At 39.5% G+C, this 24,991-nt stretch overlaps 1 protein-coding gene across 1 annotated transcript in view; it reads left to right on the plus strand.

Annotated features, from left to right (window-relative positions):
• The window catches only part of MYH15 (myosin heavy chain 15), a 153,480-nt gene extending 128,489 nt beyond the window's left edge, over positions 1-24,991 (plus strand). The window contains exons 38-41 of the mRNA XM_030330421.1: positions 264-368; positions 21,571-21,666; positions 22,573-22,707; positions 24,756-24,991. Of these exons, the coding sequence (XP_030186281.1) occupies positions 264-368; positions 21,571-21,666; positions 22,573-22,707; positions 24,756-24,770 (351 nt within the window). The 3' untranslated portion in view covers positions 24,771-24,991. The remainder of the gene's footprint in view (positions 1-263; positions 369-21,570; positions 21,667-22,572; positions 22,708-24,755) is intronic.

The following is a 24,991-nucleotide window of genomic DNA, read 5'->3' on the forward strand; positions in this document are numbered from 1 at the left end:
GTAATCTCACAGGAAACTTACCACTTCTGCATGGATGAGGGTTTAAACGGTCCTTTTATAAACTCACATAATCCCACCAACTCACTTTTGGCGAGGCAGTGTTCCCCGAGAGGCTACCCTGTTTAACCACTGCCAGAAAGAGAGTGCCCCCCCCCCCTTGATGACTTTGCTCTCTTTCAAATGATCGCGCCAGTTGGCAAATTCGCTGGCATCCCGTCTTGCTGGCTGCCAGCCTGCGGTCTGAGGTCAGGGTTTTGTTGCAGGTGAGACAACTGGAAGGTGAACTGGAGGACGAAATCCGTCGCAGCGCGGAGGCCCAGAGGGGAGCCCGCAGGCTGGAGCGCTGCCTCAAAGAGCTGACCTATCAGGTACTCCGGGAAACCACTGCCTGTTTGTGTGCTGGAGCACCAAGCTCCTTTCAAGCCTGGGGTGGCCTCCTAGGTCTCCTGCTGTTCTTTCCCCCCACCTTTGTGCTCACATTCAGTGGTAGACATGGACTGACAGGCCCAGGGCTCCTGTGCTCTTAGTGCTTTGGGTCGGTCCCTTTTCAGAGCTCTCAGGAAGCAAAATGTGAGCGCAAGTTGCAATTAGAAGGGAAAAGCTATTTATACCGTGCTTATTTTTTCACACATAACGTCTGGGGTGCTCTCAGAAAGATGCCTTCCTGTGAGAGGCTGAGTGAGAACAATGTGTAAATGAAGTGGCTGACAGAGAGTCGGGGTGGCTCCTCAGCCAGCGTGTTACACGGGACACTGGCTACATGGAAGCAGGGGACATGCTCGCTCCTATTTTCTGGTGGCACAGACACTCCAGGCCACTGAGGACTCTGTTCGGTGCCTGTGCCAGGTGGTAGCTGCTAAATACGGCCGTGTGGAGCTCGCAGATTCTTTTCCCGTGAGCGAATGTTGGTCTCAAGCAAATAAGTGAAAAGAGATGGAAAGACTTCTTACCAGTAGTTAACGCATTTCTAAAGCAACAATACAATCCTTCACCTTCATTTTCATTTTCTAACCTTTCTTCCCTTTTCTTCAAATGGAGGGGACCCTTGAATCCGTGAGTGCAGAGGCACTGTGCTGTGTGCTGTTCTGCGGCCCAGCATCTTCCTGGCACAGACTAGGTGCCCACGTTCCAGTTGTTGAACACAGATGCCAGAGGTCACTCCCTGGCCCTCTCCTGCTGCACCGTACAGCTTATGCCAGTGAAAAGGCAAATTCCTCCCGGGCACCCGCTTTCACAGCAACGTTGGCAGTACGAATGCAAGATCTGCCAGTCCTGGTTCTGGTTCCTGAGGCTGAGTTGTTGTTAGAGATGCCAATTTCTTCCCTCCTTGCAGCGAGAAGGATAGTGTTGATAAGAACGCGGTGCACTTCAGAAGCATCATCTTGGGCTAATTAAGATGAAATGAGCTCCTTGCACCAGCTCTTCTTTACTGAGGAAGTGGTTCTTTTCTGAGACTTTTCTAAGAGTTAGTCTGACACTTCTTTAGAGTATGCTAGTTATAACAATACCATTCGGGAGTGAGCCCCTGGGATGTGTGGCTAAGGAAGTAAACACCTTGGGAGCATGAAAGGTGTGGTATTCTACCCTTCTTTTGAGGGGGGTGAGGAAGCCACCTACGCTGAAGGAGTCACATGCTGCTTGTTAATGATGTCTGGGTTTTTCTTCTTTTTAGTTTCCTGTGGATTATACTGACATTTTTCCCCCTCTGAAGACAAGTCCATTATAGAACAAAACACCAAAGGCTATACTTTTTTGGTTTTCATTGCCCCAAAGACTGTATTCTTGTTCTATTCTGTTTTATCTTTGTTTCTTCATAGAGCTAGCCTTATTGTTTCCCCTTGTACTAGTACGGAAGTACAGTTCTTAATTTCTTCCAGGCGTCTGCACAATGCTCACAGTATATCTGTTCAATTATGCAATGCTTTTCTGCTGTTAAATCAGATAACACCTACTGAGCACCTATTTAACACAAGATATGAAGCTAGGCCCTGTGACTTTAAAGAGACATTAGAGAGCGCTCCACATTTCTTGATATCAGTACCTGTTTTTGAAATATTCAAGATAGATGCTGGCCCAATCCAGTCTGTTCTCCTTTAACATCAAAATAACCACCAGGACTATGAGGCAGGGTGTTTTGTGATAGTACGTCATTGGTGCCAATTGAAAATGTCATTTTGAAAGGGGCATAAATATGCTTTTCATTTCCTAGGAAACATCCTCTGGGAAGATCCTACTACATTGGAAAGGGAATCAAGTGTGACCCCAGCCACAATAGTTCTATAGCCAGTCCCCATTGAGCATTTATCTTCCCCTGTATGTCCCTCTAGCATTTGGAAACTCATCCTATTTTCTCTCTCCAGTACCTAGAATAATGTGCTATAAAGCAGGACGTAGGACTAGGGACTGACAACCTTTATAACAGGTACAGACAGTCTTTCTGCCCCCTCCCATCCACCTGCTCCATTTTATCTTCCACTGCTTTCTATATTCAAGGATCTATGTATAGATGTTATTTAATCCTTACAAATATAATTACAGATATAGTATCTTCATTTTTAGAGATAAGGAAACAAAATGTAGTTTGGGGTAGCTTCTCCAGGAACCAGATGCCAGGATGGAGTCTGAGAAGCATAAGAGATTTATCTGACATAACACCTGGGAAAGACAAAGGGGAGAGCAAGCAGGATCAGGGCAGAGAAAGCCTTTAGACCACGATGTGAATCTGATATCCATGAAAGGAAAAGGTGAAGGAAGGAGGATGGGATATGAGCTTCACATTGCAGCCCATCTCCTCTGAGCAGTCTCCAGCACAAAGGTTGCCTGGAAAGGAGCCCCATGTTGGGCAGAAATGGCTGGACCCTGGTAATCACTGGGCCGTTATTGACCGGGGGCTGCCGGGGGAGTGGTGATCTCAGTGTAAATGCTACAGCAGATCCCGAAGGCACTGCAGTTGGAGGTGTTCAGTTAAGTGCCCTCCTCACTGCTGAATGGCAAGTTCTTTTCTTGAAGGGAAATCTGAGCCACTCGCAACCATGGCTACCACAGTGATGTAATGCCTCAGGGCTGAGATGTGAGCCGGAGCCTAACAAAGGCTCTGCCTTCTCAAGTGGGAGGAGCTCATTAACATCAGCAACCACTTCCAGGCTTCAGTTTTCTTCCTTGTGGCTTCCTTTACCACACAGAAAATTGACTTGCCTCAGTAAATTGGTTTTAAGCAATTAAACTTCTGTTAGTTTTAGAACTTCTACACATGCATAATTCTATGAATCTTCAAATTTCTTAAACCTGGGAGGGAAAGGGACAGGCAGATGAAAACAGTAGATTTTATTGAAGAGGTAGACCTATCTCATTTTCTTATATCTTGGTCCCTGCCTTAGTAAGCTTAAAATGAGTAATTATCTACTGGCAGATTGTACTTTCAGGTGGGGTGGGGGAGTATTCTAGGCCATAGAAATGGCTTGGTTAAAGCTTTATTTATTTACTTATGTATTTATATATTTACTTATATTGAGATAAACTTGACACATAACATTGCATTAGTGTTGTGTGTACAATGTAATAATTTGATGTTTGTTTACATTGTGAAATGATTATCACAAATTTGGTTAACATCCATCACCACACATAACTACAATTTTTTTCCTTGTGCTAAGAACTCTTTAAGACTTACTCTCTTACCAACTTACAAATATACAGCATCATATTGTTAACTACAGTCACCATGTTCAACATTGCATTCCGAGGACTTACTCATCCTATAACTGGAATTTTGTACTTCTTGACCACCTTGACCCATTTTCCCCACCCCCATAGACCCTTGCCTTTGGCAACCACCAATTCTTTTTTTTTTTGTTTATGTGAGTTTGGTTTTTTAGATTTTACATATGGGTGAGGTCATACATTATTTGTTTTTTTCTGACTTCTTTCACTAGTATAATGCCCTTAAGGATTGCAAATGGCAGGACCTCCTTCTTTTTATGGCTGAATAATAATATTCCATTGTACATATAGCACATTTTCTTTAGTCATTCATTTGTTGATGAACACTAGGGTTATTTCCATGTCTTGGCTATTGTAAATAATGCTGGCATGAACATGGGGTATTTCAAGATAGTGATTTTGTTTCTTTCAGATCAGTAACCAGAAGTGGAATTAGTGAATCATATGGTAGTTCTGTTTTCAATTTTTTGAGGAAGCTCCATACTGTTTTCCACCATGGCTGCACCGATTTGTATCCCCAACAGTAGTGCACAAGGGTTCCCTTTTCTCCACATTCTCATCAACACTTGTTATTTCTTGTCTTTTTGATATATCATTATGATTTTGATTTGCATTTCCCTGATGGTAAGTGATGTTGAGCACCTTTCCATGTACCTATTGCCCATTTGTATATCTTCTTGGAAAAAAGATCTCTTCAGGTCCTCTGTTCATTTGAAACAAAACACATGAACATAGGGGAAGGAAAAGAAAAGCTAAAAAACTGAGAGGGACACAAACCATAAGAGACTCTTAAATACAGAGAACAAACTGAGGGTTGCTGGAGGATGCTGGCGGGGAACTAAATGGATGATGGGCATTAAGGAGGGCACTTGTTGGGATGAGCACTGTTATATGTAAGTGATGAATCACTAAATTCTACTCCTGAAACCATTACTACACTATATGTTAACTAGCTTGGATTTAAATAAAATATTAAAAAATTAAAAATAAAATTCCAGTGTAATTCATGTATAGTGTTATATTAGTCTCAGGTGTGCAGTATAGTGATTCAGCAATTCTATACATTACTCACTGCTCATTGAGATAAGCATACTCTTAATAATCCCCTTCAACTATTTCACCCATTCCCCCTACCTATCTCCCATCTGGTCACTACCAGTTTGTTCTCTATAGTTAAGAGTCTGTTTTTTTATTTGTCTCTTTATTGTTTGTTCTGTTTCTGAAATTCTACATATGAATGAAATCATATGGTATTTGTCTCTCTCTGACTTATTTCACTTAGCATTATACCCTTTAGATCCATCCACGTTGTTGCAAATGGCGAGATTTCATTCTTTTTATGGCTGAGTAATATTCTATCATGTATATATGCATCTTTATCCACACTTCATTTGGACACTTGGATTGCTTCCATATTTTTTCTATTAAAAATAATGCTGCAATAAACATAGAGCTGCATTTATCTTTGCAAATTAGTGTTTTCATATTCTTTGGATAAATACCCAGTAGTGGCATTATTGGATTCAGTCCTCTATTTAATTTGTTCAAGAACCTCTCTACTGTTTTCCACAGTGTCTGTACTAGTTTGCATTCCCACCAACAGTGCACGAGGGTTCCTTTTTCTCCACATCTTTGTCAACCCTTGTTTCTTGAGTTTTTGATTATAGTGATTCTGACAGTGTGAAGTGATATCCCATAGTTGCTTTGATTTGCATTTCCCTGATAATTAATGATGTTGAGCATCTTTGCATGTTTCTGTTCCTCTGCCTATTTTTTAAAGCATATTTTTTGTTTCCTGTTCTGTTTTGTTATTCAGTTGTATGAGTTCTTTATGTATTTGAGATATTAATCCCTTCTCAGGTATGTGATTTAAAAATATTTCCTCCTATTCCATAGGTTGTCTTTTCATTTTTTTTGAAGGTTTCCTTTGCTGTATAGAGGTTTTTTAGTTTGCTGCAGTCCCACTTATTTATTTTTGTATCTGTTGCCATTGTTTTTTTTATGTCAAATCCAAACTTCATGGCCAAGACCAATTTCTTTTTTTTTTATTTTTTAAAAATTTTTTTTTTCAACATTTATTTATTTTTGGGACAGAGAGAGACAGAGCATGAACGGGGGAGGGGCAGAGAGAGAGGGAGACACAGAATCGGAAACAGGCTCCAGGCTCTGAGCCATCAGCCCAGAGCCTGACGCGGGGCTCGAACTCGTGGACCGCGAGATCGTGACCTGGCTGAAGTCGGACGCTTAACCGACTGCGCCACCCAGGCGCCCCGGCCAAGACCAATTTCAAGGAGCTTACCCTCTGTTTTCTTCTAGGAGTTTTATGGTTTCATGGTTTCACATCTTACATTTAAGGCTTTAAGCCATTTTGAGCTAATTTTGTGTATAGTATAAGAAAGTGGTCTACTTTCATTCTTTTGCATGTGGGTGTCCAATTTTCCCCGCACCATTTATTGAGGAGGCTACCCTTGTATATTCTTAGCTCCTTTGTCATAAATTAATTGACCATATATGTATGAGTTTATTTCTGCACATTATATTTTGTTTCATTGATCTATGTGTCTGTTTTTATGTCAATACTTTGATTACTATAGTTTTATAGTTTGAAGTCAGTAAGCATGATGACTTGAGTGTTCTTCTTCCTTCTCAAGATTCTTTTGGCTATTAGAGGTCTTTTGTGCTTCCATACAAATTTTCAAATTGTTCTGTGAAAACTACAATTGAAATTATGATAAGGACTGTGCTGAATCTATAAATTGCTATGGGTAATATGGATATTTTAACAATATTAATTCTTCCAACCCCTGAGCATAAAATAACTTTCCATTTTATTTGTGTCTCCTAAAATTTATTTCATCAATGTCTTACAGTTTTCAGAGCACAGATCTTTCACTTCTTTGGTTAAATTTATTACTAACTATTTTATTCTTTTTGATGCATTTGTAAATGGGATTGTTTTCTCAAATTCTCTTTAGAATAGTTTGTTATTAGTGTACAGAGACACAACCGATTTTTGTATGTTGCTTTTACATCTGCAATTTTACTGAATCGGTTTATTATTTATAACAGTTTTTGATTGAGTCTTTAGGGTTTTTTTGTTTTGTTTTGTTACATATACTATTATCTCCAAATCAAGACCATTTACTTCCTTTCTGATTTGGATGCCTTTTATTTCTTTTTCTTGCCTAATTGTGCTGCTGGGACTTCCAGTAATATGTTGAATAAAAGTGGTGACAGTAGGCATCTTTGTCTCATTCCTAATCTCAGAGGAAAATCTCTCCACTTTTCTCCATTAAGTATGATGTTAGCTGTGTGTTTTTCATATATGGTCTTTATTATGTTGAGATACAACCCTCTATATTCACATTATTGAGAGGTTTTATCATGAATGGATGTTGAGTTTTGTCAAATGATTTTTCTTCATGTATTCAGAAGTTCATATGATTTCTATCTTTCATTTTGTTAATGCGGTATATCACATTGATTTGCAGGTATCAAACTATCCTTGCATCCTTGGAATAAATCCAATTTGATTATTGGATTTATTGATGTATTGCTGAATTCAGTTTGCTAATATTTTGTTGAAGATTTTTGTATTTATGTGCATCAGGGATATTGACCTGTAGTTTTCAGTTTCCTTGCTTGCTTGCTTCCTTTCTTCCTTCTCTCTCTCTCTCTCTCTCTCTCTCCCTCTCTCTCTCTCTCAGTTTTGATATCAAGGTAATGCTTGCCTCATAAAAGAAGTTTGGAAGTGTTCCCTCTTCTTCAATTTTTTAAAAAGAATTTGGGAAGGATTGGTATTAATTATTCATTAAACATTTGATAGAATTTACCAGTGAAGCCACCTGGTCTTGGACTTTTATTTGTTGGGAGATTTTTGATTACTAATCCTATCATCTCCTCACTAGTAATTTGTCTGTTACGATTTTTTTATGTTGTACTTGATTTATTTTTATCATTTTTATTTTTTATCATAATAATTATACTCTTTAATCCCTATCCCCTAGTTCCATCCCTCCACCCACCTCCCTCCAGCAACCACTGTTCTCTATAGTTAAGAGTCTGTTTCTTGTTTTTTTCTCTCTCCCTTTCTTTTTCTTTACACACCACATTTTCTTTATCCATTCATCTATCAAAGGACACTTGAGCTGCTCCCATAGTTTGGCTATTGTAAATAATGCTGCAGTAAACATAGGGGTGCATGTATCCCTCTGAATTAGTGTTCTTGTATTTTGGGGTAAATACCAAGTAGTGCAATTCTTGGAATGTAGGATGTTTCTATTTTCAATTTTTTTAGCAACTTCCATACTATTTTCCACAATGGCTGCACCAATTTGCATTCCCACCAACAGTGCAAGAGGTTTCCTTTTTCCCACATCCTTGACAACATCTGTTGTTTCTTGTATTTTTGATATCCTCAAATTTCCTTTTACTCGTGATTCAGTCTTGGTAGGTTGTATGTTCTAAGAATTTATCTATTTCTTTTAGGTTATCCAAATTTGGGGCATATAATTGTTTATAATAGTCTCATGATTCTTTGTATTTCTGTGGTATCACTTGTAATGTCTGCTCTTTCATTTCTAATTTTATTTGTTTGAGTCTTCTCTCTCTTTTCTTGGTGAGTCTAGCCAAAAGTTTATCAATTTTGTTTATTTAAAATATTTTTGTTGCAATATAAGTGACATACGATGTTATATTCATTTCACGTGTACAACATAGTGATTTGACAACTATAGATGTAATGCTATGTTCTCCACAAGTGTAGCTACCATCTGCCACCATATCATGCCATTGCAATACCACTGACTATATTACCTATAATCTGTATATGTCTTCATCCCATGACTTATTCATTGCAAAACTGGAAGCCTGTACCTCCCATTCCCCTTACCCCTGTTTGTTCATTTCACACACACACACACACACACACACACACACACACACTCAGAACCACAGTTCTCTGTACTTAAGATTCTGTTTTTGCTATTTTTGTTAGTTTGTTCATTTTGTTTTTGAGATTCCACCTATAAGTGAAACCATATGGTGTTTGTCTTTCTCTTATTTCACTTAGCATTATACCCTCTAGGTCCATTCATGTTGCTGCAAATGGTAAGACTGCATCTTTTTTATGGCTGAGTAATATTCCATTATATACATATACTATATCTTCTTTATCCATTCATCTATGGATGGACACTTAGGCTATTTCTATATCTTGCTCTGTAAATAATGCTGCGGTAAACATAGAGGTGCCTATATCTTTGCAAATTAGTATTTGTATTATTTGTATTATTATTGTATTCAGGTGCTCTGCCCATTGTACATCAGATTATTTGGATTTTTTGGGTATTGAGTTATGTAAGTTCTTTATATATTTTGGATATTAACCCTTTAACCAGGTATATCACTTGCAAATATATTCTCCTACTCAGTAGGTTGCCTTTTTGTTTTGTTGATGGTTTCCTTTGCTGTGCAAATGCCTTTTAGTTTGGCATAATCCTAATAGTTTCTTTTTGCTTTTGTTTCCCTTGCCTAAGGAGACACATCCATAAATATGTTGCTAAGGCAACATTCAAGAGACTATTTCCTGTGTTTTCTTCTAGGAGTTTTATTGTTTTAGGTCTCACATTTAAGTCTTTAATACATTTGCAGTATATTTATTTGTATGCTTTAAGAAGAAAGTGGTCCAGTTTCATTCTTTTGCGTGTAGTGGCCCAGATTTCCCAGCACTATTTACTGAAGAGACTGTCTTTCTTCCTTGTATGTTCTTGTTGCTTTTGTCATAGACTAACTGACCATATAAATGTAAGCTTATTATTGGGCTCCCTAGTCTATTCTTTCGATCTATGTGTTCATTTTTATGCCAGTACCATGCTATTTTGATTATTATAGCTTTGTAGTACATCTTGAAATCTGAGACTATTATACCTCCAGCTTTATTCTTTCTCGATTGATTTGACTAATTGGTGTCTTTTGTGGTTCTACAAATTTTAGAATTATTTGTTCTAGATCTGTGAAAAATACTATTGGTGTTTTAATAAGGAGTATTATTGAATAAATCTGTAGATTACTTTGGGCAGTATGGATATTTAAAAATTTTTTTGATGTTTATTTATGGGAGACAGAGACAGAGAGAGGGAGAGGGGGAGAGGAAAAGAGAAACAGTACAAGCCAGGGAGGGGCAGAGAGAGAGGGAGACAGAATCTGAAGCAGGCTCCAGTCTCTGAGCTGTCAGGACAGAGCCCAATGCAGGGCTCGAACCCACAAACCATGAGATCATGACGTGAGCCGAAGTTGGACTCTTAACCAACTGAGCCACCCAGGCACCCCTATAGTATGGATATTTTAACAATATTCATTCTTCCAATCCATGAGCATGGAATATCCTTCCATTTGTTTGTGTTGTTTTCATTTACTTTCATCAACATTTTATAGCTCAGAGTACAGGTCTTTTACCTCCTTGGTTGAGTTTATTCTTAGTTATTTTATTCTTTTGGTGCACTTATAACTAGAATTGTTTTCTTAATTTCTTTTTCTGATACTTCATTATTAGTGTCTAGAAAAACAACAGATTTATGTATATTAACTTTGAATCTGGCAACTTTACTGAATTTATTTACTCACTTCTTCTAGGTTATCAATTTTTTGGCATATAATTGTTTTTAGTGGTTTCTATGATCCTTTGTATTTCTGTGGTATCAGTTGTAATGTCCCCTCTTTCATTTCTATTTTTGTATGCATCCTTTCTCTTTTTTTTCTTGGTGAGTCCAGCTAAACGTTTATCAATTTTGTTTATCTTTTAAAAAAAAATAGCTCTTAGTTTCATTGTTTTTTTTCTATTGTCTTTTTAGTCTATTTTCATTTATCTTCATTCTGATCTGTGTTATTTCCTTCCTTCTGCTAACTTTGGTATTTGTTCTTTCTTCTAGTTTCTTTTTTTTTTTTTTATGAAATTTATTGACAAATTGGTTTCCATACAACACCCAGTGCTCATCCCAAAAGGTGCCCTCCTCAATACCCATCACCCACCCTCCCCTCCCTCCCACCCCCCATCAACCCTCAGTTTGTTCTCAGTTTTTAACAGTCTCTTATGCTTTGGCTCTCTCCCACTCTAACCCCTTTTTTTTTTTTCCTTCCCCTCCCCCATGGGTTCCTGTTAAGTTTCTCAGGATCCACATAAGAGTGAAACCATATGGTATCTGTCTTTCTCTGTATGGCTTATTTCACTTAGCATCACACTCTCCAGTTCCATCCACGTTGCTACAAAGGGCCATATTTCATTTTTTCTCATTGCCACGTAGTATTCCATTGTGTATATAAACCACAATTTCTTTATCCATTCATCAGTTGATGGACATTTAGGCTCTTTCCATAATTTGGCTATTGTTGAGAGTGCTGCTATGAACATTGGGGTACAAGTGCCCCTATGCATCAGTACTCCTGTATCCCTTGGATAAATTCCTAGCAGTGCTATTGCTGGGTCATAGGGTAGGTCTATTTTTAATTTTCTGAGGAACCTCCACACTGCTTTCCAGAGCGGCTGCACCAATTTGCATTCCCACCAACAGTGCAAGAGGGTTCCCGTTTCTCCACATCCTCTCCAGCATCTATAGTCTCCTGATTTGTTCATTTTGGCCACTCTGACTGGCGTGAGGTGATACCTGAGTGTGGTTTTGATTTGTATTTCCCTGATAAGGAGCGACGCTGAACATCTTTTCATGTGCCTGTTGGCCATCTGGATGTCTTCTTTAGAGAAGTGTCTATTCATGTTTTCTGCCCATTTCTTCACTGGGTTATTTGTTTTTTCGGGTGTGGAGTTTGGTGAGCTCTTTATAGATTTTAGATACTAGCCCTTTGTCCGATATGTCATTTGCAAATATCTTTTCCCATTCCGTTGGTTGCCTTTTAGTTTTGTTGGTTGTTTCCTTTGCTGTGCAGAAGCTTTTTATCTTCATAAGGTCCCAGTAATTCACTTTTGCTTTTAATTCCCTTGCCTTTGGGGATGTGTCGAGTAAGAGATTGCTACGGCTGAGGTCAGAGAGGTCTTTTCCTGCTTTCTCCTCTAAGGTTTTGATGGTTTCCTGTCTCACATTTAGGTCCTTTATCCATTTTGAGTTTATTTTTGTAAATGGTGTGAGAAAGTGGTCTAGTTTCAACCTTCTGCATGTTGCTGTCCAGTTCTCCCAGCACCATTTGTTAAAGAGGCTGTCTTTTTTCCATTGGATGTTCTTTCCTGCTTTGTCAAAGATGAGTTGGCCATACGTTTGTGGGTCTAGTTCTGGGGTTTCTATTCTATTCCATTGGTCTGTGTGTCTGTTTTTGTGCCAATACCATGCTGTCTTGATGATGACAGCTTTGTAGTAGAGGCTAAAGTCTGGGATTGTGATGCCTCCTGCTTTGGTCTTCTTCTTCAAAATTCCTTTGGCTATTCGGGGCCTTTTGTGGTTCCATATGAATTTTAGGATTGCTTGTTCTAATTTCGAGAAGAATGCTGGTGCCATTTTGATTGGGATTGCATTGAATGTGTAGATAGCTTTGGGTAGTATTGACATTTTGACAATATTTATTTTTCCAATCCATGAGCAGGGAATGTCTTTCCATTTCTTTAAGTCTTCTTCAATTACCTTCATAAGCTTTCTATAGTTTTCAGCATACAGATCCTTTACATCTTTGGTTAGATTTATTCCTAGGTATTTTATGCTTCTTGGTGCAATTGTGAATGGGATCATTTTCTTTATTTGTCTTTCTGTTGCTTCATTGTTAGTGTATAAGAATGCAACTGATTTCTGGACATTGATTTTGTATCCTGCAACTTTGCTGAATTCATGTATCAGTTCTAGCAGACTTTTGGTGGAGTCTATCGGATTTTCCATGTATAATATCATGTCATCTGCAAAAAGCGAAAGCTTGACTTCATCTTTGCCAATTTTGATGCCTTTGATTTCCTTTTGTTGTCTGATTGCTGATGCTAGAACTTCCAGCACTATGTTAAACAACAGCGGTGAGAGTGGGCATCCCTGTCGTGTTCCTGATCTCAGGGAAAAAGCTCTCAGTTTTTCCCCGTTGAGGATGATGTTAGCTGTGGGCTTTTCATAAATGGCTTTTATGATCTTTAAGTATGTTCCTTCTATCCCGACTTTCTCAAGGGTTTTTATTAAGAAAGGGTGCTGGATTTTGTCAAAGGCCTTTTCTGCATCGATTGACAGGATCATATGGTTCTTCTCTTTTTTTTTGTTAATGTGATGGATCACGTTGATTGATTTGCGAATGTTGAACCAGCCCTGCATCCCAGGAATGAATCCCACTTGATCATGGTGAATAATTCTTTTTATATGCTGTTGAATTCGATTTGCTAGTATCTTATTGAGAATTTTTGCATCCATATTCATCAGGGATATTGGCCTGTAGTTCTCTTTTTTTACTGGGTCTCTGTCTGGTTTAGGAATCAAAGTAATACTGGCTTCATAGAATGAGTCTGGAAGTTTTCCTTCCCTTTCTATTTCTTGGAATAGCTTGAGAAGGATAGGTATTATCTCTGCTTTAAATGTCTGGTAGAACTCCCCTGGGAAGCCATCTGGTCCTGGACTCTTATTTGTTGGGAGATTTTTGATAACCGATTCAATTTCTTCGCTGGTTATGGGTCTGTTCAAGCTTTCTATTTCCTCCTGATTGAGTTTTGGAAGAGTGTGGGTGTTCAGGAATGTGTCCATTTCTTCCAGGTTGTCCAATTTGTTGGCATATAATTTTTCATAGTATTCCCTGATAATTGTTTGTATCTCTGAGGGATTGGTTGTAATCATTCCATTTTCATTCATGATTTTATCTATTTGGGTCATCTCCCTTTTCTTTTTGAGAAGCCTGGCTAGAGGTTTGTCAATTTTGTTTATTTTTTCAAAAAACCAACTCTTGGTTTCGTTGATCTGCTCTACAGTTTTTTAGATTCTATATTGTTTATTTCTGCTCTGATCTTTATTATTTCTCTTCTTCTGCTGGGTTTAGGCTGCCTTTGCTGTTCTGCTTCTATTTCCTTTAGGTGTGCTGTTAGATTTTGTATTTGGGATTTTTCTTGTTTCTTGAGATAGGCCTGGATTGCAATGTATTTTCCTCTCAGGACTGCCTTCGCTGCGTCCCAAAGCGTTTGGATTGTTGTATTTTCATTTTCGTTTGTTTCCATATATTTTTTGATTTCTTCTCTAATTGCCTGGTTGACCCACTCATTCATTAGTAGGGTGTTCTTTAACCTCCACGCTTTTGGAGGTTTTCCAGACTTTTTCCTGTGGTTGATTTCAAGCTTCATAGCATTGTGGTCTGAAAGTATGCATGGTATAATTTCAATTCTTGTAAACTTATGAAGGGCTGTTTTGTGACCCAGTATATGATCTATCTTGGAGAATGTTCCATGTGCACTCGAGAAGAAAGTATATTCTGTTGCTTTGGGATGCAGAGTTCTAAATATATCTGTCAAGTCCATCTGATCCAATGTCTCATTCAGGGCCCTTGTTTCTTTATTGACTGTGTGTCTAGATGATCTATCCATTTCTGTAAGTGGGGTGTTAAAGTCCCCTGCAATTACCACATTCTTATCAATAAGGTTGCTTCTGTTTATGAGTAATTGTTTTATATACTTGGGGGCTCCGGTATTCGGCGCATAGACATTTATAATTGTTAGGTCTTCCTGATGGATAGACCCTGTAACTATTATATAATGTCCTTCTTCATCTCTTGTTACAGCCTTTAATTTAAAGTCTAGTTTGTCTGATATAAGTATGGCTACTCCAGCTTTCTTTTGGCTTCCAGTAGCATGATAAATAGTTCTCCATCCCCTCACTCTGAATCTAAAGGTGTCCTCAGGTCTAAAATGAGTCTCTTGTAGACAGCAAATAGATGGGTCTTGTTTTTTTATCCATTCTGATACCCTATGTCTTTTGGTTGGCGCATTTAATCCGTTTACATTCAGTGTTATTATAGAAAGATACGGGTTTAGAGTCATTGTGATGTCTGTATGTTTTATGCTTGTAGTGATGTCTCTGGTACTTTGTCTCACAGGGTCCCCCTTAGGATCTCTTGTAGGGCTGGTTTAGTGGTGACAAATTCCTTCAGTTTTTGTTTGTTTGGGAAGACCTTTATCTCTCCTTCTATTCTAAATGACAGACTTGCTGGATAAAGGATTCTCGGCTGCATATTTTTGCTGTCTAGCACCCTGAAAATCTCGTGCCAATTCTTTCTGGCCTGCCAAGTTTCAAAAGAGAGATCAGTCACGAGTCTTATAGGTCTCCCTTTATATGTGAGGGCACGTTTACCCCTTGCTGCTTTCAGAATTTTCTCTTTATCCTTGTATTTTGCCAGTTTCACTATGATATGTCGTGCAGAAGATCGATTCAAGTTACGTCTGAAGGGAGTTCTCTGTGCCTCTTGGATTTCAATGCCTTTTTCCTTCCCCAGTTCAGGGAAGTTCTCAGCTATTATTTCTTCAAGTACCCCTTCAGCACCTTTCCCTCTCTCTTCCTCCTCTGGAATACCAATTATGCGTATATTATTTCTTTTTAGTGTATCACTTAGTTCTCTAATTTTCCCCTCATACTCCTGGATTTTTTTATCTCTCTTTTTCTCAGCTTCCTCTTTTTCCATAACTTTATCTTCTAGTTCACCTATTCTCTCCTCTGCCTCTTCCATCCGAGCTGTGGTGGTTTGCATTTTGTTTTGCATTTCATTTAAAGCGTTTTTCAGCTCCTCGTGACTGTTCCTTAGTCCCTTGATCTCTGTAGCAAGAGATTCTCTGCTGTCCTGTATACTGTTTTCCAGCCCAGCGATTAATTTTATGACTATTATTCTAAATTCACTTTCTGTTATATTATTTAAATCCTTTTTGATCAGCTCATTAGCTGTTGTTATTTCCTGGAGATTCTTCTGAGGGGAATTCTTCTGCTTGGTCATTTTGGATAGTCCCTGGTGTGGTGAGGACCTGCAGGGCACTTCCCCTGTGCTGTGGTGTATAACTGGAGTTGGTGGGCGGGGCCGCAGTCAGTCCTGATGTCTGCCCCCAGCCCACCGCTGGGGCCACAGTCAGACTGGTGTGTGCCTTCTCTTCCCCTCTCCTAGGGGCTGGATTCACTGTGGGGTGGCGTGGCCCGTCTGGGCTACTTGCACACTGCCAGGCTTGTGATGCTGGGGATCTGGCGTATTAGCTGGGGTGGGAAGGCAAGGTGCACGGCGGGAGGGGGGGCAGGCTTAGCTCGCTTCTCCTTAGGTGATCCACTTCAGGAGGGGCCCTGTGGCAGCCGGAGGGAGTCAGATCCGTTGCCGGAGGTTTGGCTCCGCAGAAGCACAGAGTTGGGTGTTTGCGCGGAGCGAGCAATTTCCCTGGCCAGAACCGGTTCCCTTTGGGATTTTGGCTGGGGGATGGGCGGGGGAGATGGCGCTGGCGAGCGCCTTTGTTCCCCGCCAAACTGAGCTCTGTCGTCCGGGGGCTCCGCAGCTCACCCTCCCTTTGTCCTCCAGCCTTCCCGCTTTCCAAGCAGAGCTGTTAACTTATGACCTCCCAGACGCTAAGTCGCGCTTGCTGTTGGAACACAGTCCGTCAGGCCCCTCCGCTTTTGCAAGCCGGACTCGGGGGCTCTGCTTGGCTGGCGAGCCGCCCCTCCACCCCGGCTCCCTCCCGCCAGTCCGTGGAGCGGGCACCGCCTCGCCGCCCTTCCTACCCTCTTCCGTGGGCCTCTCGTCTGCACTTGGGTCCGGTGACTCCGTTCTGCTAATCCTCTGGTGGTTTTCTGGGTTATTTAGGCAGGTGTAGGTGGAATCTAAGTGATCAGCAGGACGCGCGGTGAGCCCAGCGTCCTCCTACGCCGCCATCTTCCTGCGCCCTATCTCTTCTAGTTTCTTAAGGCCTAAAGTCCGATTGTTTATTTGAGATCTTTATTCATTTCTTAATGTAGAAATTTATTACTATTAATTTCCTTCTCAGAACTGCCTTTGCTGCATCTCAAAAGTTTTGGTATGTTGTATTTCCATTTTCATTTGTCTCAAGGTATTTTTTTTATTTCTCTTTTGATTTCTTCTTTGACTCATTGGTTGTTTAGTGATATTGTTTAATCTTCCTACATTTGAGGAATTTCCAGGTTTTTTTTTTCTTATAATTTCTAGTTTCATACAGTTGTGGTCAGAAAAGATACTTGATGTGACTTCAATCCTTTTAAATTTATTAAAACTTGTTTTCTGGCCTAACATATGATCTATCCTGAGGAATATTATATGCATGCTTGAGAATAATGTGTATTCTGTTCCTTTTGGTCAGAATGTATACAGTCTGTTAAGTCCATCTGGTCTAATGTTTTATTTAAGGATTATGTTTCCTGAATGATTTTCTGTCAGGTTGATCTATGTATTAATAACAATTGGGTATTAAAGTTCCCTGCTTTTATTGTATTGCTGTTTATTTCTCCCTTTAGGTCTGTTAACACTTGCTTTATATATGTAGATATTCCTATATTGGTGTATAGATATTCACAACTGCTATATCCTCTTGTTATATTGACCCCTTTATCATTATATAATGACCTTTGCCTCTTATTGAGATCTTTGTCTTAACATCTATTTTGTCTGATATAAGTATAGGTACCCCACCTTCATTTGGTTAATGTTTGCATGTAATATCTTGTTGCATTCTTTAAAACTTTTAGTCTGTGTGTCTTTAGGTCTGAAGTTTCTTGTAGGCAGCAGCTAGATGAGTTTCCTTTCTGTATCCATTCAACCACTCTGTCTTTTGATTGGAAAATTTGGTCCACTTATATTTAAAGTAATTATTGATAGGTATGCACGTAATTGCCATTTTGTTAGTTTTCTTGCTGTTTTGTAATTCCTTTGTTACTTTCTTCTTCTCTTGCTCCTTGTTGATTTGGTGATTTTCTGTAGTATGGGTAGATTCTTTTCTGTTTATCTTTTGTGTATGTACTATAGGTTTCTGCTTTGTGGTTACCATGAAGCTTACATGAAGCAAACTGTATTTATGATAGTCTATTTTAAACTTCAATTGGGATGCACTCTAAAGCTCTATATTTTTACTGTCTTCCCTGGCAACATTTTATGTTTGTTGATGTCACAATTTACATATTTTTATCCTGTGTATTCATTAACAGATATTGGAAGTTATTTTTTACTATTTTTGTCTTTTAACCTTCATACTAGATACATGTGATTTACCCACCACCAAACATTATATTATTCTGAAAATATACATATATATACATATAAACATATACATGTATATGTATGCATATATACATACATATATATACATATATATGTGTATACATATATATGTATATACATGTATGTATATAAATATATACACAACATATATATATATGTATATTCATTTTCCTGTTACTAATTAGTGCCCTTTCATTTCAGTTTATAGAAGTTTCTTTAATGTTTCTTATAAGGCCAGTCTAATGGTCTGAACACCTTTAGCTTTTGCTTGCCTGGAACACTGTTTATCTCTTTTTCAGTTTTGAAGGACATCTTTGCCAGGTAGAGTATTCTTAATTGGCAGGTTTTTATTTTTTTTCTTCTTTCAATACTTTGAATGTATTGTACCTTTCCCTTCTGGCCTGGAAAGTTTTTGCTGAAAAATCTGCTTATAGAGTCCTGTGGGGTTAACAAGTTGTTTTTCTCTTGCTACTTTTAAGATTCTCTCCTTGTCTTTGACAATTTAGTATTACGTGTTTTGGTGTGGGTCTCTTTGGGTTTATTTCATTTGAAGTCTCTGAACTTCCTGGATCTGGATGTCTCTTTCTTTCCTCAGGTTAGGGAAGTTTTCAGCCATTATTTTTTTCAATTTTTGCCCCTTTCTCTCTTTATTCTCCTTCTAGGACCCTTAGAGTGCAAATGTTGGTCTGCTTGATGTTCTTCTATAAGTCTCTTAAGCCATCACTCTTTCATTCTTTATCTTTTTGCTGCTCTGATGAGATGAATTCCACTGCCCTGTCTTCAAGTTCACTATCCTTTCTTCTGCTTCATCTAGTTTGCTGTTGAAATCTCTGTTGTACTTTTCAGTCCACTTCATTTTCTTTTTTTTTCTAATTTTTTTTAATGTTTATTTTATTTTTGAGAGAGAGAGAGAGACAGAGTGTGAGCCGGGGAGGGGCAGAGAGAGAGGGAGACACAGAATCTGAAGCAGGCTCCAGGCTTTGAGCTGTCAGCACAGAGTCCGATGCAGGGCTCAAACCCACGAACCATGAGATCATGACCTGAGCCGAAGTTGGACGCCTAACCGACTGAGCCACCCAGGCACCCCCGTCCACTTATTTTTCATTACTGTGATTCTGTTTGGTACTCTCTTATATTTTCTCTTTGTTGAAATTTTCACTTCATTCATGCATTGTTCTCCTGAGCTTGGTGAGCATCTTTATGACCATTGTTTTGAACTCTTTGTCAGGTAAATCACTTACCTCTTTTTCTGAGATTTTATTTTGCTCTTCTGTTTGAAGCCCATTCCTCTGTTTCTTCATTTTCTTTGATTTTCTGCATTGATTTCTATGCATTAGGTAAAACAGCTACCTCTCCCAGTCTTGAATGAGTGGTCTCATGTAGGACATGATCCTTATTGTTCAACAATGCTCTAGCTCTTGGTTGTTTCTAAAACCTTTGTCATTGTCCAAGCTCTCTTCTTTGTTCGTAGTGGCTCCCAATAGTTTAGGGTGTCCTAGCCTATTGGTATCCAAAAGGGGCAGATCTCAGTACCTAGATGCAGGCTGATTGGAATCTGGATCCTCAGGTAGGAGCTTTTAAAATATGCATATATACCTCTTCTAGGAGAAGACTGGGAGATGGCCATTTCTGTTTTATTTCTGCTGAGCCTTGGGGTGATAGCCATTTAACAACTGTTTCTTTGTGCCATACCATTGGACCTGCGAACGCAAGCCCTGCTGGTCACCAGAGCCCGGCTATCAAGGGATGTGTTCTCTGGGCAGCAGCTACAAAATCCAGGACACCAGACCTGTGTACAAACTCCTTTCTTGGAAGTACTGGCAAACTGGAGTGGGGAAGATAGCCTGCCCAGTCTCTGAGTATTGCAGTCAGCCCCTTGATGTATGTTAAATTAGAAGCCAGCTTCTTAGTGACAGCTACTAAGATATGTGAATTAGTCTCTTTGACAGAAAGATGGCATCTCAGTATTCTGCTTCTGTATTGTGACATGGCAGGGGAGGGGTCAGCTGGCTAAGCACTATTTGTTGCAGCCCTATGGGACCCATGAACATAAGTACCACTGGCCACCAGAGTCATGCCTTCATGGGGTATTTTCTGGGGAGCATCCACAAACCAGGGCACTAAACATGCACAAGCCTCCTTTCTGAGAGATAGCAACCTGGAGTGAGGCAGAGGGCAGGTGTGAATATGATGCCTACCAGCCTTTCATATCTCTGGAGAGCATTGCAGTCAGCCCCTTTTGTGTTAAATTAGAAGCCTTCCTTAGGCTGCAGGTACTAAGATAAGCAAATAGTCCTCTTTTGTGGAAAGACTTGACATTTCTATCTCTTTCCTTGGTACTGTGTCCAAGGGGAGATATTGACTAAACTTACAGAGGAGGGAATAAGAAAACTATGAGGTAATAGGAGATGAGTTTAATTGGAGTGGAGGAAGTTTGTGGAAGGCAGTGGAAGGGCAGTAGAAAGACTATGAAAGTCACCAAAGGAGTTGACATTTGATGAAACAAGTAATATGAAAACAGGAAAATCATTTGAGTAGCAGGAGGCAGACCTTGATAAATCAGTATCTTGGGGCACCTGGGTGGCTCAGTTGGTTAAGTTTCTGACTCTTGATTTTGGCTCAGGTTATGATCCCCTAGTTTCATGAGTTCAAGCCCCACATTGGGCTCTGTGCTGGCAGCTAGGGATTCTCTCCCTCCCTCTTTCTCTGCCCTCCCCCATTTACACTGTCTCTGTCTCTCTCACAATAAAAAAAAAAAAACTTAAAAAAAAATCAGTATCTCAACCACAAGCCAACTGAGATGGTCTTCTTTTGGAAAGTTCAACAGCTCCAAAGTGGAGATACTCTACTTAAAAGGGCATGAGAAAGTAGGGGATATGCAGAGACTTTCCTATCTGTGTGCCTCTCCTCTCCTATTTCCTCAGAACACCCAGGGCTCTGTGGAGCACAGCTAAGAAACACTATCCTACTAGATTTCTTTTGTCCATCCCAAGCCTGCATTGCAATGGAAGCAGTGAGAATGTACACACCAAGGTCCCCACAGTTCATAGAATTTTCCTCACTCTCTGCTGATGCCCACACCACAATTCCAGAAGACTTACCTTTCTATAATTCCATTATCCAAAACCAAGAGTCAATTAGAAAGTTCAAGGGGGAAGAGTTGGTTTGATTAGTGGCAGGAGAGGATTGGTTTCTAGTTTTGTACACACAGCTTCTGTTATAATGCTACTGCATTCCTACTGAGAAACCACAGGCTGGTGTAGCTTGGTTAGGATGGGAGGACTGTTAGGAGAAGTGACTGTCATTGCTAATTTCTCAGAACTTACAATAAGTAAAGTAAGACCCATTTCTCAAATCACAACTCAAGTTATTTAGTAAAGTTCCTAACCAAGACACATGGGTAGCTCAGTCAGTTGAGTGCCTGACTTGGGCTCAGGTCATGATCTCATAGTCTGTGGGTTTGAGCCCCATGTCAGGCTCTGTGCTGACAGTGCAGTCTGCTTCAGATTCTCTGTCTCCCTCTCTCCCTCTCCCTCTCCAAAATTAAAATAATAAATTTCCTTTTATTTTCTCACATGAGGCTACTCCCAATGCAGACTGCTGGATCATTCAAATCACTTTCATATACCTATCTATGCATTTCAGGCAGAGGATGACAAGAAAAATCTGAGTAGGATGCAGACTCTGATGGATAAACTTCAGCTAAAAGTACAAAGTTACAAGCAGCAAATGGAGGCAGCAGTAAGTACCTGGCGGCCATTACAGCCTCATGGATTTCCCAGCCATTGTTTTTGATTTATGGAGATAGGTAAGCACTTTGTCAGAGAGGACCAGCTCAGCTTAAAGTCTGTTCATTTTCTAGTTTTTCTCAGACTAGAATTATCACCCATGCTCAAAAAATTGTTACTTTTTCCTTCGGGGAGCCAGAGCTTTCACCATCAAACTTGTGGTTACGCTCAGATATGTGCATTGCAAAAAAATGAGTCAAGTAAAAACATGATGTCGTATAGGGATGGCAAATTTTTGGCCAGTCACCCTGGGGCCTTCCTCACCCTAAAAATCCTTGGGTGAGTGGTTTCACAGCCTCGACATAACTCTGGCCAAAACTGTCATCATTTGAAATGTACTTGCCAACGCTGGTTGCCAACTCATAGCTACATAGAATGTAATTCATAAGTAATGTATATATTGGCTTATATCTAATAATATATATCTAATAATACCTCTTCAGGGGTTTTGAATTATTTCAATAATTTTGCCTAAAACTGCTATATGTAAGAATTACTTGTTGACATATAATTTTAAAGATAAGCCCCCTTCACTCAGAGGTAAACTCGGATGTTTAGCTGTTTGCAAAACAATTGTGGTTTTTCTAACACATAAGATGCCCGTGAAAACCATACTACATCCAATTAGTGGAACGTGCTGAGCAGGTTCTAAATTTCTAGAAAACAATGCTTATAAAAATGGATATCATGCCTGCTAGAAAGTCTGAATCCTTATATATCATATCATACCAAAATATATTCCATTCAACACTCAGAAGTTTATATTCCTTTCACACATTTTTCAACTTTCTCATGTCAAAGCAGAGAAAATGACTATGTAAGCACAGGGATATTTTTTTCATTTTTTTTATTTTTATAGGAAGCACAAGCCAATCAATATTTTTCCAAGTATAAGAAGCAGCAACACGAGTTGAACGAAGCTAAGGAAAGGGCAGAGATAGCAGAATCTCAAGTCAGTAAACTCAAGTTGAAAGCAAAAGAGTTTACAAAAAAGGTATGTCAGATATTCAACTCTAATTCTTAAAGTGTGCGTGTTTAGGGTTCATGTCATACAACGAGTAGAACAAGAAATCTCTTTGTTTCCCATCCCCTTCCCTTTAAAGTCTTCCCTATTTACTAAATTCTCCTTGTCCAGGTAATGTGAAGTGCTAAGCATTTGGGTGGAATGCACATTGTATTTATACTTCTCAAATTCTTAATTCCAGGTGAACTTGTAGACTCTGAATTCCAGGTCCTAGATTCACTTTTATAGAACAGTCAGAAGTCCAGAGAACAAAGATAATTTAAAAAGTTTGAAAGATGGATATGCTTGAAACTCCAAGAGAAGTCTTTCTAGGTAGACAAGTACATGACTTTATACTGAATCAGTATGGAGACCTGGGGGGTGAGGTTTAAAGTTGAGGCAGTGGAGAATAAATGCACTTGTCTTTTCTAGCTTTACTCCTGGTTCTGTCCTAAAGCAAGGAGAAAGGATATTTCCATATCTGTGGGTTATGACACTACTATTCTGATCCCATGGTACGGGCACTACCCTAACTTTACCAGCAAAGTGGCAGCATGACAAAGACCATTGAACAGTGGGCTTGTCCGGGTGTGTTCAGGTTACTATAACAGAATGCCAGAACCTGGGTGGCTTATAAACAACAAACATTTCTCACAGTTCTTTAGGCTGGGAAGTCCAGGATCATGGTGCTGGCAGATTCAATATCTGGTGAGGGCCACTTCCTCATAGCCCTTTTCTCAATGTGTCCTCACATAGTGAAAGAGTGGGGGTGGGAAGGAGGAGCTCTCTGGGGATTTTTTTTTATAAGGCACTGATTCCATTCATGAGAACTCCACCCTCATACTTAAAGCCCCACCTCCTAACACCGTCACTATGGGGATTGAGATTTCAACATATGAATTTTGGGGTTATACTAACATTGAGACCATAGGAAGCTCAGCTTTCTTATTAGATTTTCCAGGAACACAGGGTGTTTAAATAAGGTCTAGCTTTAGGAGAAATGAACTAAAGAACATTAGATAAGACATTAGCTGTCCTTTATGGAATGCCTATAAAACACTTAGCAGTCTCTAGCACAGAGAGCCACCATTTCATTTTTAAAAATTTGGTACCTGCCTGGTCTTCTTATAAATGAATTACTAATAACTCTGCAGGATAAGTAAATAGGGTTGTCCATAATAAATACTACCTGGAAGGAGGTCAAAATAATCTCTTTTGAAGGAGAATCTAAAAGTTGGTTGTACTGAATAGGTTTAGATCTAAATATGAGAAGCATGGGTCATTGGCACACTCCAGAAATTTCTTATTGATGCTTGAATAGTTGTCTTAGGGATAAGGCCTATGTGCAAAGGTCCACTTGAGTGGTTTGAACTCTGGCCACAATTTGAGAGGGTCATGGCATTGGTTTTGGGTGCATATAAACCAATATGCCTGCCCCTCAACTGCACATAATAGTTTTGTTTGGGGAAATGCCTCACACAGGCTACATTTGCACTCAGCTGTAGGAGGTCAAAAGGGCTGCAAAACAGATGTAATGTATTCGACTTTGTCACAGTTGTTTCCAACAAAGAATAAAATGAGTGAAGCAGAAATTGCTTCTGAGAGGCCCAAGATGAATAGGAAAACCATCCTTGGCAGTGCAATGACTAATTGTTTCCCATTTATAGAAGGAAAGCCTGAAAATCTCTCAACTGTCATAAACCAAGTGAAAACGTTTTCTGATAGAATTGTGTGTCCCAGCTATGGAGCCAGTGGTAATATGGCCCAGCCTTTCCTTTTCTTTTGTAGAGGGCGCTGCCTTCACTGGCAAGGCTTGGCAGGCAGAAAATTGAGAGTACCCAAGCACGTCCTTCAGATGAATTACCTGTGTCTGCTTTGTGTAATGCACATAATTGCCTCAATTCCCCGTATCCCTTTGAAGCTAATGAGGAGTTGGCTGAGGTCTGCTTACTCTGGAAGGGACTGGGCTTGGTTCTGGGTGTGTGTGCCACTGATGAAAGTCACAGGAATTCACAGAACACACTCATATTGTTTTTCAGGCTCACGAAGAATAAGCAGTCCTTGCTTATGAAAAACAGAAGTTGGACAAGCCCAAGGATGGTACCATTTGATTGCTGAAAACTTAAGTTGCATTTGAAACAAGCATTAAAAAAAGCATGTTTATGTGGTGTGAAAAGCAGTTTAAACAAGGTGATTAGAAAATGTAATAGAGTATCCTTGCTTCCCAGGTTAATGGGGATTTTTTTGGTCCTCAAATACAAGTAAACATTTTACA

Source organism: Lynx canadensis, chromosome C2 (assembly GCF_007474595.2).
Source record: "Lynx canadensis isolate LIC74 chromosome C2, mLynCan4.pri.v2, whole genome shotgun sequence".
In the NCBI taxonomy this organism is placed as follows: Eukaryota; Metazoa; Chordata; class Mammalia; order Carnivora; family Felidae; genus Lynx; species Lynx canadensis.